This window comes from Balearica regulorum, chromosome 2 (genome assembly GCF_011004875.1).
Source record: "Balearica regulorum gibbericeps isolate bBalReg1 chromosome 2, bBalReg1.pri, whole genome shotgun sequence".
NCBI lineage: Eukaryota > Metazoa > Chordata > Aves > Gruiformes > Gruidae > Balearica > Balearica regulorum.
In genome coordinates this window covers 82085345-82099226 of record NC_046185.1, presented here as the reverse complement: position 1 = coordinate 82099226, position 13882 = coordinate 82085345, and the positions used below count along the sequence as shown (strand labels likewise).

Here is a 13882-nt window from a genome sequence, read left to right as displayed (position 1 = left end):
TTGGCTAAATGAAATGCAGGACAAAAAAAAGAGTAATGGAAAAACCAACATTATCTAGCAGCAGCAACTTGAAGTTGCTATGAAGAAATGATGTTAAGGAAGAAAATTTAACAGTTCAAAATGAAAAAGAATAATTAGTCAATACCTAAATAATAAGCTGTTAAATTTCAGTAAGCACTAGCAAATTCATTAAAAAACAAACAAAAATGGTTTTATTTTTGAGAGCATATATGCAAATTATATATAAGTAAGTTTTTACTGGTGAAAGACTCCTTAAATATATGACAGTCTGATGTGAACAAAGCTGGATCAAGTGCTCCAGTAGCGAGGAGCACGGACTAAAATGTAGGGAATCCTATAGTTGCAGACAAACTAATCAGAGCGCTAAAATAAGAACAATGGGCTAAATGAGAATTTAGTGTCGTGGAAAACTTTCTATGGACTTCTAAATGGGAACTTTCAAGTACAACTCCTAAGCAGGCAAGTTTTAACTTCCTCCACCTCTTCTAGGAGAACTTTTAAAACTCTATTTTGCCCAGATAAGAAAGAGAAGAGTAAAGGGTGGATGAGCTGGCCGTCGTCACCAGATTATCATTTGATTTCTACAGATATATGCTTTAAAGATTTTTGATTAACCTCCTAATTTTTTTTAATGATTTTGAAAGATCTTAGATTTTGGTCAATTATATACTATTTAACATTTCAAGATATTTTGCTTATTAATAATGCTTGCAAGCTAGTAATTGTAACTGAAAGATGTGTAAAGCAGACTTCTTCACAAGTACTGATATAGCCCTTAGTGATAGTAAATAATACTTTTCGACTTGTCTTTCCTAGTTTTAAGGTAAAAATGATATGTCTGAAGACACGTCTAATGTGTGACACTTAAATACAAATGGTTTGGTGTTAAATTATTTTGCTGAAAAAAATTATTGTAGTACCTTCTAATGAAGCAAAAAATGGCTGGCAGATTCCTGCAATTTACCTCAGAAGTCTTCAGAGTCTTTTTTCAGAATGTCTAAAAAGCAGATGTTCTGTAAATTGTTCTGTCTTAAACTAGATAGAGGTATTCTTCCTGGACCAAAATCTTTGGGCAACTGCAAGTCAGAATTAACTATAGTTTGTAATTCTTTTGGTATCTAAGCCTTTTAAGTGCATTGATCTCTGCCTGTATATATGTATGTATGAATATATGCAAAAATATAATTCTAGTAGCTTCAGAAGTGGCAGGCTGGAATAATTTTACTCACCTATATAAGCCGAGCTTTATAAATAGAGGTCTCATACTCTTATTATATTTTGGAAGTGTTTTCAGATCTTCATTTCCTCAGCTTTGTATGACAAACTGTGACATGGTGCAAATCTTGCAACCCCTGCCAGGAGAAATTGTGCTGTTATTGCTTGAAGAACACTTGTACCCACTAGGTAATTTCTGAGGTGCTCAAGGCAGTAGGACTGGAATACAGGTAATGATGGCAAAATTTTGTTTTCTATTTTAACTTGTATTGTGTTTCTTTTACAGGAAGTAAATTTTAATATGATGAATGTAGGTCGAGATGGCTTACTAAAAAGTGTGGAGCAGTTGATATCAGAAATCTTCATTCCAGCTTTACAGACTATGGACCGTGGCTGGGTTGAACTTGGTGAACTTCAACAAGCTTCCAATATTAAGCAGGACTTCCTTGGTTCCCTTCAAGCGTTTGTTAGTGTGCTATCAGGAACTCAGCAAAGTCTATTGGAAAAGGTAGTATGTTCATGTGGCAACTAGAAATTGAGTTAGCTGTGGAATGTCTCTTGCTCTGGAGCTTCTGAATTTTTGAATTCTACCCTGTTGTAGAATACTCATTAAAAATTGCTGCTGTTAAACTGGAGAAAAAAAATGCCACTTTTGTTTGTTCTTGTCAGTAACTTGTGATACACTGATCTGTGGCTTTAATGTCTCTGAAAGTTTGTGGCTTTAACAATTCTGCAGCTGATTCTGTTATTGTTTCTTCTGGTGCCAGTTCTTTTGAGCTATTAACTTTTTGACTGTTCAATGGCTGTGGCCTTGCTTAAACCAAGAATGATTAATGTATGACACACAGTTGCTTTAACTGTTAGTTCCTACTTGTGCCCTTTCCTTCACAAAGGCTGAGAGCACAGCTGCCAGGCTGGTGAATTGTCCAGGTCTGGCTCAAACCAGTTTAATTTAAACTGAAGTGGGTATATGAAGTGAGATACCCCAAGTGGGGAAACCTGTTTCAGGTTTTTTTATAAACTTGTGTTTTAGGTCAATCTGAGGAAATGTGAAACATATGATCTCAAAACTCTACGAGGACCTTCAGATTATCTGATGGTTGCCAACAGCATAGACGCTCTTGAAAGAATAGAAGTATGCATGAAAGGATGGACCAAACAAATTGAGCAGGTGAAACACCAGACAAATGTGATATATGACAACATCTGCATATTGCCAGATGATGAGTAATCCTGTTGGCATATTTAGCCACCTCTCTATAAATTTAGATGTGATCAATCCCTGTATTTTAAAATACTGTTGGCCTGTTTTGTGTGCTTTTACTTCTCAATGAGAATATTACAGAGAGCTTTTTTCATCTACTAGTAAATGGAGTGTACCCATGTCTTTGGAAGCCTAGTTCCCTGTATTTGATAATCATCTCATTTTGAAGAGAAAATGTGCTGGTGGAACGGAACCTCTTAATGTGGTTAGAAGTATTGTAAAGTCAGTGCACTTATTTTTAAAGTGCTGATAAAAATTACAGATGAGATTTGTAATTGCAATTTCTTTAATCTCAGAAGCAGGTCCTTTGTAGACCATATAGCATAGATCTTAAAGTTCTTTTCAGAAATTCAACTACCAATTGAGTTATTGCATGAAATCAACATCAGGTTCTTGGGGTCTATGCATCAGCAATCCATTCAATGTAAAACATAGGAGCTCAGGGAAACAAGTTCTGTAATACCTGTACAGGCAGACATTAAGGAAGCGGACAGAATGAGTAACTTTTAAACTTGCAAAATGGAAACTTAGAATCATAGAATGGTTTGGGTTGGAAGGGACCTTAAAGATTACCTGGTCCAACCCCTCTGGGCAGGGACACCCTCCACTAGACCAGGTTGCCCAAAGCCCCATCCAACCTGGCCTTGAACACTTCCAGGGATGGGGCAGCCACAGCTTCTCTGGGCAACCTGTTCCAGTGCCTCACCGCCGTCACAGAAAAGAATTTCTTCCTAATATCTGATCTAAATCTATCCTCCTTCCGCTTGAAGGCATTACCCCTTGTGCTCTCACTCCGTGCTCTTGTAAACAGTCCCTCTCCAGCTTTCTTAGTTGCTACCTTATTCTCTGTTCTGCTTGTAGAATTTACTGCAAAGATTTTATCAGAGAAATATGTTTATTGGCAAATTAAGAAATCGGCTACATGACAGACTTTTATTAAAGCCTATACCTCTTAAAAGGAAGAAAGAAAATATAAATTAAAGAGGTTTCTTTTTTTTTTAAACTTATGAACTGAAACTGGTGAGGAGAACGTATTGCAATTAGCTGCACTTCTTCCGAAAGATTTACTCTATTTTCTTTTGCTACTCACTTATTGCCAAACAGGGTAAAATAGGTATTAAAGCGTTTGCTATCGTTAATTTAGCAAAGCAAGAAAGACCTTTGGTCTAATGAACCCAGATGTCACAGAGAGATTTTTAGTTGTGCATTATTTTTTTGGTGAAAGAAGGGTAGTTTAGTTTACTTTCATTCTTGGAATTGCATTACGGGTTTATGGATTTTAATTCCAAACTTAAGAATTTTAGATTTGTTCAGAAATTGGAGGAAGGGAGCCATGTTTTGTGTTGACATTAAATGTTTTTTGTTCTTTATTATGTGAGGGATCTGAAGCATAATTTTTGACTGGACAGAAGTTTTCATAGCTATCTTGCATTTTTAGGAAAGGAAAGTCTTAACAAATGGCAAGGTTCATGAGGGCACTTTATTACCCCTTACAACAATGGGGGATATTAACAAGCAGAGGCGTATCAACAGTTAATCTTATAATAACTTATTGTTACATGATAATTCTGTCCCCACATCACCTCATTCTCCAATGGACTTGAGTTTGTATGGCCTCTCGTGAACGTGGCTTCATCCTTTATAAACAAATTAGCACAAAATCCACCATTACTGGTTTGAATTAAAGGTCCTTTTAAACCAATGACATCTCTCTGACAGCAGGCAAAAGTGGATTCTGGGGAAGAGCATAAAAGCAGAGTAAGCTGATAGCAGTACTTCCCATCAGTATTCTCCTAGCCTCTAACAATTGTAATTCAGCGATTTAGTAAACCAGATTATTATTATTTTTTTAATTCAGTAACTTTCTGGGTTCTTTCTTTTCCATGTAAACTTGTCTAGTCTCCCCTTCAACTTGTTTGCAAAACATAATGATGTCGATAGAAATTATTTCAATCCATGTTACGCAGCTCACAGAGAAAAGCTGAACCCACTGAGCTGATGAGAGATAAGGAAGCCTCCTAAGTAGTTTGAAGTGCAACTGAATCTACCCTAATCCTCAAGATGTTGAGTGATCCATTTCAAAGTTTATGTTTTTACAACTCATTCATTATAATCATGATGCAAGCTTTCACACTATTATAGATCTGCAATTCATTCTTCTATTTTTTGTGACTGAAGCGTGTGAAATATTATGGAGAATAAGTTACAGCTAGTAAAAATTTTCAGTGAATATTATACTTATGAAAAAAAGGTTGTGAAGAAAACTAAAGCAGTTGTCAGAATATTCTTAAGTAGCTGGCTGCTGGTAGTTGGATTAGCCACTGGAGAAGGACCACAGTAGATATGCTCCTTCCAATTCTTACCTCAACATTTACTGTGAGCTCCTTGTGACCATATTGCATTAGGAAAAGTATTCTGTCTATGCTTATATCATGGTCACTAAAGTGAGCATCTCTACCTCTTGTAACAAATAAACTGCTGCAAAAGATTCACCTTAGCCAAGAAATCAAAGTAGGGAACAGTGATTACCAGTGCATTTAATGAAAACAAAAGGATCACAACAATTCAGTGAACACTATTCTCAGTGGTCAAAATCGTACTTTGAAAAATGCTTTGAAGGTTATTTGCAGAAAATGTAATTGTCTGTAACAGTGCTCTTGAGATACTACTGTCTCTAACTCAGAACTAAAAAGGCCAAGCAGAATTAAGGTCTCTTCTGTGAGGTGGTGGCTGAGTTAGGTAATTTATCACGGAAGGTTAATACTAGGAGTTAAATTATGAATTAATCCATGCTATCCATGCAGATAAAAATCACTCACTAATATTACTGTATAATAAAAGGTTCTTGCAGAAAATGACCAGTTGAGAAAGGAAGCTGATGACCTTGGACCACGAGCAGAGCTTGATTACTGGAAAAAGAGATTGTCGAAATTCAACTACCTTATGGACCAGCTGAAGAGCCCAGACGTGAAGGCAGTGCTTGGAATACTCACTGCTGCTAAATCCAAACTGCTGAAGGTTTCGATTTTAAATTATGACTGATGCAAAGACTAGAAATGCTCTGTATACCCTAGTCCATTTTGGTGATGGTGATAACATTGCTGGTGGGGAAATACTGAAGCATCTTTGACTTTTGTTTTCTTTGTCCTTCCTTATTCCTCACCTTGAGTAGATAAAGTATAAATCTAATTTATTGGAAAAGACTGGGAATCCCCCTTGTCTAAAGGCTGATAATGTACTGCATCCACACAGCTCAACAGAAATAAGTACTTATAAATCTTTGAAAAATTGATTATTAAATCAGAAAATTGAATCCATTTAATGAAAAGAAAATTAAAAGCCCACCATTTTTTAAACTTCTTTCTCATGTTGTTAAAGTGGCTGTCAAAACTGCTTGTGTGGGGTCATAACTTCTCACGCTGACATAAAAAAAATTAAAGACCCTAGCAAACACAAAAATAAGTGAGTAAAACAAAAAGTCTTCGCTTGTCAGAATTAGAGGCATGTGAAACAAATACATGGTTATATATTCATCAGTGCATCAAGCAAAAATAGTTAACAGATGATGTCTATATATTTTACAGCAGCTTGACTTCACGCTACTACTGACATAACTTGTTGAGCTGAGTGGTCTAAACTAATTGTATGTTCACAGTCAAGTTACTGAAGCAAAACAAGGACCTGTTCCTCACCTTGGGTAAACAAGTGTAACTCTGAAGTAACAGATTTGTGCTTTCAAATGTGTTTAAAGGCTAATGACAGAACAGTGTGATCTCAAAACAGTTTTACTGAAATGTGTGGCTTTTTTTTTTTTTTTTTTCAACTTTCTATTCTTAGAACTGGCGAGCATTGGATATTCGCATCACAGATGCAGCAAATGAAGCTAAAGATAATGTGAAGTATCTATATTGTCTGGAAAAATATTGTGACCCATTATACAATAGTGATCCTGTAAGTAGAACTTTTAAATTCTTGCCATAAATGTCTTGAGACAACTAAAATTAATGTATTTTGCAAGATCAGTTTGGAAATCACACAGATAGCATTTTAGGTATGTCTCTTCTGTTTGAGACTTCAGTATGCTAAAGGTGGCCTAGTGGGATTTTCTGGCTATAAAATAAAGTACTTGTTATTTTCTTGCCATGGTATCTATGAAGCTTTTGGTCTGATGATGAAACTGGATTCTGTGCTATTGGAGGAACAGAAATCTTTGCGATTTAAAAAAAAAAAGAAAAAAAAAGAGGGGGGTGAAAGTGAACCTGGTGCTATGCTAAAGACAAAGGCTGGGCTTTTGTCTTTGTGTTGGTGGCCAGGTCATGCTTGGCCTAACATTTATAAGGCAATTTTCAGCTGCTTGGGTCAGGAAAACACAAATATGGTTATGTAAATATTAGGGTGTAAATATATATCACCTTCTCATACCATAGGAACAGGATGACACAAGCATAACAAGTAGTAAACAAAACCAGCCACCTTAAAGTATGGGCTAAGAGGAAGGATTCTTACTTCCCTGCTAAAGTGAGTGGCAAATGGTTGCTTTTATTAAAACTAGTTTTGCAACCGACTGTGTCTTTCTAGACAGAGGAATATGATGAGTAGCCATGAAGACTCAAAGCTTTGACCATCCTAGCAACTTCTCTTTCTCTCTCCATACTTTTCCCAAAGTGAAATTGCTTCCAAACAGCACTCTGGGCAACCATGGTATGGCTTTGTTTGTTTCCATTTACTGGACGGTGCTAGAACAGTGTGTTCTTTCAGTGTTTCCCAATCTGATATTTGAATCTCTCTGATGAAAGGTTAGTATGATGCCCATACAAAACAGAGTTAAAGTGAATATGCTGGCTGCTGGCACTGTGCAGAGTTTGTTGAACTTGATTTGCTTAGTGCTCCCTATATTGGCTTTTATGAAGGAGGAAGTGGTGTCAGCTTCAGAGGTGTTTAGAGGGTGTAGCAAAATGTGTTTCTCTTGTACACAAGACTTACTGAAAACCATATTGGGTATGGAGAATTAAAATGGCTGTGGTAACCTTGGCTATGGGCCAAGCACACTCTCACTCCCCCTAATCAACAGCATGGGGGGGAATATAGGATGAAAAAGCTCATAGAATTTTCAAAGACAGGGAGGTTACTTACTTCTTATCATCATGGGCAAAACAGACTCGAGGAAAAGTAACTTATTGACAGTGAAAATAGATTTGGGTAGTGAGAAACAAAACCAAAAATTAAAACCACATCTCCCCAGCACCCCCCTCCTTCCCAGGCTCAGCTTCACCCCTTCACCCCCTACTCCTCTACCTCCTTCTCCCTGCCCCCTGAGCAGCAATGGGGAATGGGGGGCTGTGGTCAGTCCATACCAGCTCCTCTCTGCCTCTCCTTCCTCCTCACACTTCTCCCTGCTCTGGGCCTTCACAAGGGCTGCAGGGAAACAGCTGCCCCGCCGCAGTCTCTCCCAGGGCCGCAGGGGCACCTCAGCGCCCCTCCTGCCCTCCTCCCGCTCTCCCCTCGGGGCTCGCAGGGCTCTTTCTCACCCCGTTTCCCTCAGCCCTGGCTGCCGGGCAGCGCTTTGCCCTTTCTTACCCAGGCTTTCCCCGAGGCGCCCGCCCGTGGCCAAGGGGCTCAGCTGTGCCCTACGGTGGGGCCCTTGGAGCCGGATGGAACCGGCTGTGTCTGGCACTGGGCAGCCCCGGCCACTCCACACAGGGGCCGCACCTGCGGCCAGCGCCTGGGCACCTGCACCCCAAAGAATGGGCTATAGGATCACCTCCTCCCATGCACTTCATCTATTGTATATAATTTTTTATGATCTAAATGCCAGTGCTATAGGAAAGTTGTTCTTGATAGTTCCTTTATTCAAATGAGTGCCATGAGGCTTAATGCAATTTTTGGGCTCTCTTTATGTGCAAGCTTGCATCAGGTTTAGCAAAAGAGTGTACAAACATATTTTTCATGAAAAAACGTGGTACTTTTGAAGAGGCCTTTGTCTCTATCAGATTTCACTCGTTGACCAGAATTCTTCCAGCCAAGACTGTAGTGAAATTTTTTAAAAATTGAATTGTAGATCTTGGAGGGTGATGTAGGAGAGGCTCAGGCAAATGGAGGCAGAAACAGTAGAAAGACCATGTTCATAATGCTCCTGCATTCTCTAATTAGGTGTTGAGCTAATGTATGGTAACAGAAGTACTGAGCAGAGTTCAGACTGTGTGTTTCTTTCCAGGTGTCCATGGTGGATGCTATTCCAGGACTCGTAAATGCAATTAAAATGATTCAGAGTATCTCTCAGTATTACAACACATCTGAAAAGATATCCTCACTGTTTGTGAAGGTTGGTGTTACAGCGCGAAAGGAAATTTTCACAGATTTTTTTATGTTGTTGCTTGAGTGAGAGAAAACACAAAGGGACCAAGCAATTGAAGAGGCAGCATTTTGGTCAATGTAATGCTGCTTTTTAAATGCACAGAGAATTGGAAATAGTGATAAAACTATTTCAGAGTTAGAACTTATTTTACTGCCTGTAATTTGGCGTTGTAAGAACTGTTTCAGATTTCTTGAAGATCAGAGCTAATCTCAACCCTGACGTGAACAGATTGAGAAACCTTTTTGTTACAATGAGTTTTGCTTGTGGTGAACTGTTTTTTGTAGAACCAATTATGTTAAATTTACATATCCCTTAAAACTCCCTATCATTGTATAAAAAAGGAAATGAAGTTGGAAGGACAAGCTATTCTTTAATGATCATAGTCTCATGGGTCCTTGATTTTACCTGTGCTTGCAGAAGTGCCAAAGTCTTATGACTTTGTAGTCCTCAATGTCATTTCAAGGTTGGTACAAGGTGTTTAGGATAAGTGTAGTTAATCAACAGTGTTTTGGTGGTGTAATGGTCTGGGTGGAAGCTGGATATTGCAAGGAGAATAGTCTGTGTGGTTGGTATTTGGTGTTGCTATTTTGCAGGCTTTAGGCAAGTGGAGTCAGAGGTATGGGATGAGACTGAAAGAAGGGCAAGATCTGCTTTGTCTTTAAATGTTTTTTTCACAAGGTTAAAACTGCTTTTAGGTGACCAATCAGATGATCACAGCATGTAAATCTTACATTACAAACAACAATACGGCCACCATCTGGAATCAACCTCAGGAAAGAGTTATGGAAAAGCTACAAGCAGCCATTAGGCTGAAACAGGTAGGTGGAAAGAGCATGTGGAAAACAGAATATAAGGTGAGATTTAGGAGGGCATGATTAGGAAGACTTTATTTTATATGAGGAAGCAATGTTATAATGACAGAAAATGAAGCAACCGAAAAATACCCTGTGGAACTGGAATGTTTATATTAGAGCTAACAGGGAATTTATTCCAGTGTTTGTTGATCTTCTGGAAACAGGATTTTGATGCTTAGCCTAACTTAACTATGCTTCTTATATGAGAATTACTTGGCTTTTCATGCCTGGGTTTCTCTAGAAAGTCTCTTCTCATGTGATGAGCAGAGTCGTGTGATAGAAATGAAGGCAGAGGGAGTTACTGACCTGAATATGTTCCGAAGATATGTGGATAAGCTATACTTTTATAAAGGGCAATTTATTGAACTGAGAATTCAGCTGTTCAGGTTGCGTAGACTTGTTAGGAATAATAGGAAGATAGCCTTTATTATTTTGCATGCACTTCCATGACCATTTTGTGGGTGGGGGTTTTTTGGGGGGTTTTTTGGGGTTTTTTTTTTTGTTGTTGTGTGTCCCCGTCCCCCCCCTTTAGAGCATAGGATAATTCAGCTTGGAAGGGTCCTCAGCAGGTATCTGGTTCAACCTTCTGCTCAAAGCCAAAGCAGGGGCAGGTGTGAAATCAAACTTGGTTGCCCAGTCCTTTACCCAGTCCTGTCTTGAAGTTCTCCAAGGATGGAGAGATTGCAGTCTTTCCAGGCAGCCTCTTTCACTACTTGACTGTCCTTAGAGTGAAACATTTTCTCCTTACATCCAGTGAGAATGTCTTCTGTTTCAATTTATGCCCATTGCCTCTTGGCCTCTGTCCATGTGCTACTGTGACAAGCCTATCTGTCTTTTTATAACCTCCCTGTAGATATCGAAAGGTTCATATTAGGTTTTCTCTGTTATTACTTTTTGATTCCTTAATAATATGTGCTTGGAAGACTAGAACTTTATCCTGACACCTTCTGAATGAATAAATCTTGCATAGTTCTAGCACAAATTAGTGTAAATTCATATGACCTCTTACCATCAGCAACAAGTAGTAAATTTGTATATTTCTATAAAGATATAACAAATTATTCCATTGCTGCATTAAAATATGTTGAAGGATTAGGTTTTTATTTGAGTCTTATTAGTTCCAAAAGCTTTCAGTAAATCAATAGATTAAAATTTGTAATTTGAGTCACTAACAACTTAGGAAACTCTGGGCGCATTGTATTAATATCTTCATGTGGGGTTATTGAAACATATATATGATGAAAAAGAACGTATTTTAAAGATAACTACTTTTGAAAGAAACCATTTCAAGCAAATCTGGTGACTATGTAAGCTGACTTTGGGAAGAATTTAATTTTAATGAAAACTGGAAGCTGCCATGGAGCAGTGTTCTAACTTCAAAAGGGTTTTTGTTCTGGAAAGTGATTTTGGAAAATTTGAAACATTATTACTCAGTAAAACTTATCAGCACGCAGTCATTATTTTCAGTCTCTGAAAAATGAAATCCAGGTTGTCATCTTGGATATTAAGTAAACACATCAAGCCCTGCTATAAAATGGAGGGAACAGAATTTCACAGTTGCTAAGGATGGAATGTACAAATGCATATATGTGCAGTTCATTCATTTGATGAAATATGTGATCTTGCAATTATGTATTGTTGGATTAGTTTTCAGAGACAAATTCTGGTACTGTCTTTATAGTGTTCATGATTGTTTATTGATGAAACTTCTACTTGCTATCAAGTTAGGATAATATCAGTCTGCATAAATTTTGTTCTAGGTGGTGATAGTGCCTTTTATTACATACTTGACATTCTTTTAAATTCTTCTTTGTTTTTAGGAGTATCAAAATTGCTTTCACCAGATGAAAGAGAAATTGGAACAAAATCCAGCTGAAAGACAGTTTGATTTTAGTGAGATGTATATATTTGGAAAATTTGAAACATTTCATCGACGTCTGGTAAAGATAATAGATATTTTCAATACTATGAAAACCTACTCAGTTCTGCAGGAGTCTAAGATTGAGGGATTGGAAGGAATGATCACAAAATACGAGGTACACAGTAAATTTTGGATATCGTGTCAATCTGACTTGAACTTTAAACAATAAATAATTATGAAAATTAGAAAAGTGTTTCTCAAGAGAAAAAATAACTAAGTTGAGCTAAAATTACTGGATAATAGCGATGTAAATATATGATTGCTGGGGAAGTGAGCAAACAAGATGAAAAGGGGCAGGTGGACATGTGAAAGAGGTATGTTAAAATCGAAGTTGATTGAAAAAAGCAACTAAATGGGAGGACTTTGTAACAGGAGTAATTAGAGCCATGTTTTTGTGTTATGATCAGGAGGAAAAAGTGAGAAGTACAAAACTTCTGTCTTTACAGATGTTTTATTAGCTATGGAAGTGTGCTGTGACCAAAATTGCAGACTGTCTTTATCTCTTGTCCATTATTCCAGGGGTACTTGATCAGCGCCTGCCACTGAGGTTGGCTCCGTTGTCACAGTAGTTGATGCTGCAGTGAGATGTTCCTTGGAGTTTGGGGTGAAAAAAGCTCCAGTACCATTTCAGTGCTGCATAAATACAAACAAATATAACTGTCATTTCTTGAAATAAGTAATTTAAAAAAAACCCCAAACACCCCCCCCCCCCAAAAAAAAAAACCCCAAAAACAACACACCACCAAACACCACCAAACCAACCCACCATTGGACTGTCAGATTTACCTTGTTTCATTAAGGAAATAGTGACCTTAATTCCAGCAAAACAGATTATTAGGTTTAGTTAAAATCTGTGCTCTGGATCTAGAGTACGATCATCAGCTTTGTGTTTTATGAGGGAAGAAAGAGTTAATTCACAGGTGACTAGGTTGAGGGAGGAAAAGAAATTATTTAGCTGGGTTGCTCTGGAAAGCTCTTCAGGTTTAGGCTTTTTCTTTTGTAACAGCAAAATCCCTTTGCTTGTTAGTGTTACTATTCAGGTTTCTCGCCTGGTCCTTTTATTTAGTAGGAGTGAGACTTGAACAACAAGGAGGTCTTCTGAGAATATAAGTACGCTAAATCATGTTCTTTTCCTTTCTTCTTTCTGAGATTAACTTTCTAGCAAGTAGTGTCTTCCCTGCTTTTACTGAGCCTGAGTTAACTTGCCTTATTGTATATCTTTCTTAATGCAGTATCATAATCATGGCACTTGTAAATATTAAAATAAATCAGAAGTGTTCAATGTGTGGATTTTTAGAGATCACATGTGATACAATGGCAGTACAGGCAAATGTGGCATTCTAATTTGCTCTACCCTGTCCTTTTTGTTATGGCCATGAGTAAGTCACTTTGCTTTATTTAAATAAGCGTAGGGTAAAATGTGAGCATTCCGTGGTCTGTCCTGGTTTGATTCACTCCCTGTTGCAGTTCAAGGTTTTGATTCCTTGACTGCATCCTTCACAGTAGCCATTTTTATCCTTCCTTCTCTTCTGTAGTCTTCTGAGAAGAAACCTGGGCACAACTGGAAGGATAGCTTTGTCCAAGACTATTCCACATGGGCAGAATAGATGTGGGCTGCTCTAAATTTTGTTCCCTTCACTGAGAGCTGGTCTCTAAAGTTGTGCCAGCATGCTTCTCAGCAACTCATGTTGAGGTCATTTTCGTGTCATGCTATGAAGATACTATTTTTGTAGGCTGGAACACAGACATCTCATTTATTTGGGGCATTTCTATTTGAAAAGCTACCTGTGCTCATTAGCCCAGGCTGTGATGGAGTCTACAAACTCTGTATAGATATACCACATTATCCATTGCAGCACTCAAGTCCTAAAGTAAGAGCTTTGTGTGAGACCTAGTTACTGTGAAGTTAATTTCATTTGGGGGGAGTAAAGGGAAATAGTACATGCTTAGGTAGAAAATACTACGTGGAAGGTTCTTGATAGTATGCATAAAGGGCAGAAAGTGATTGTACATTTTTAACAGTGACAAAATTGAGTGAAGTATTTGTCATGGACCATAGCTATAGTTATGTGACTGATTACATGACTTGAAAAATTTGTACAATAGGAAGTTATTATGTTGCAGTTCCTTATGCTTTACCACTTAGTTGCTATCTAGAATTTACTTCGTTTTAGAGGAAAAGATGGAATTTTTATTTACAGTTAAGCAAAACTGAAGTCCATTTGACTTATAATAAAATGGTGGAAGTCTGC

General features: G+C 37.8%; 1 protein-coding gene across 2 annotated transcripts in view; it reads left to right on the top strand.

Annotated features, from left to right (window-relative positions):
* Positions 1 to 13882, top strand: part of DNAH5 (dynein axonemal heavy chain 5) — a 152280-nt gene that overhangs the window by 32170 nt on the left and 106228 nt on the right. Inside the window, exons 5-11 of one of the 2 annotated variants that reach the window (XM_075744824.1) lie at positions 1523 to 1744; positions 2270 to 2407; positions 5342 to 5518; positions 6338 to 6451; positions 8715 to 8822; positions 9551 to 9673; positions 11530 to 11745. In XM_075744824.1, the coding sequence (XP_075600939.1) occupies positions 1523 to 1744; positions 2270 to 2407; positions 5342 to 5518; positions 6338 to 6451; positions 8715 to 8822; positions 9551 to 9673; positions 11530 to 11745 (1098 nt within the window). The remainder of the gene's footprint in view (positions 1 to 1522; positions 1745 to 2269; positions 2408 to 5341; positions 5519 to 6337; positions 6452 to 8714; positions 8823 to 9550; positions 9674 to 11529; positions 11746 to 13882) is intronic. The other variant, XM_075744825.1, reaches the window with a different exon arrangement.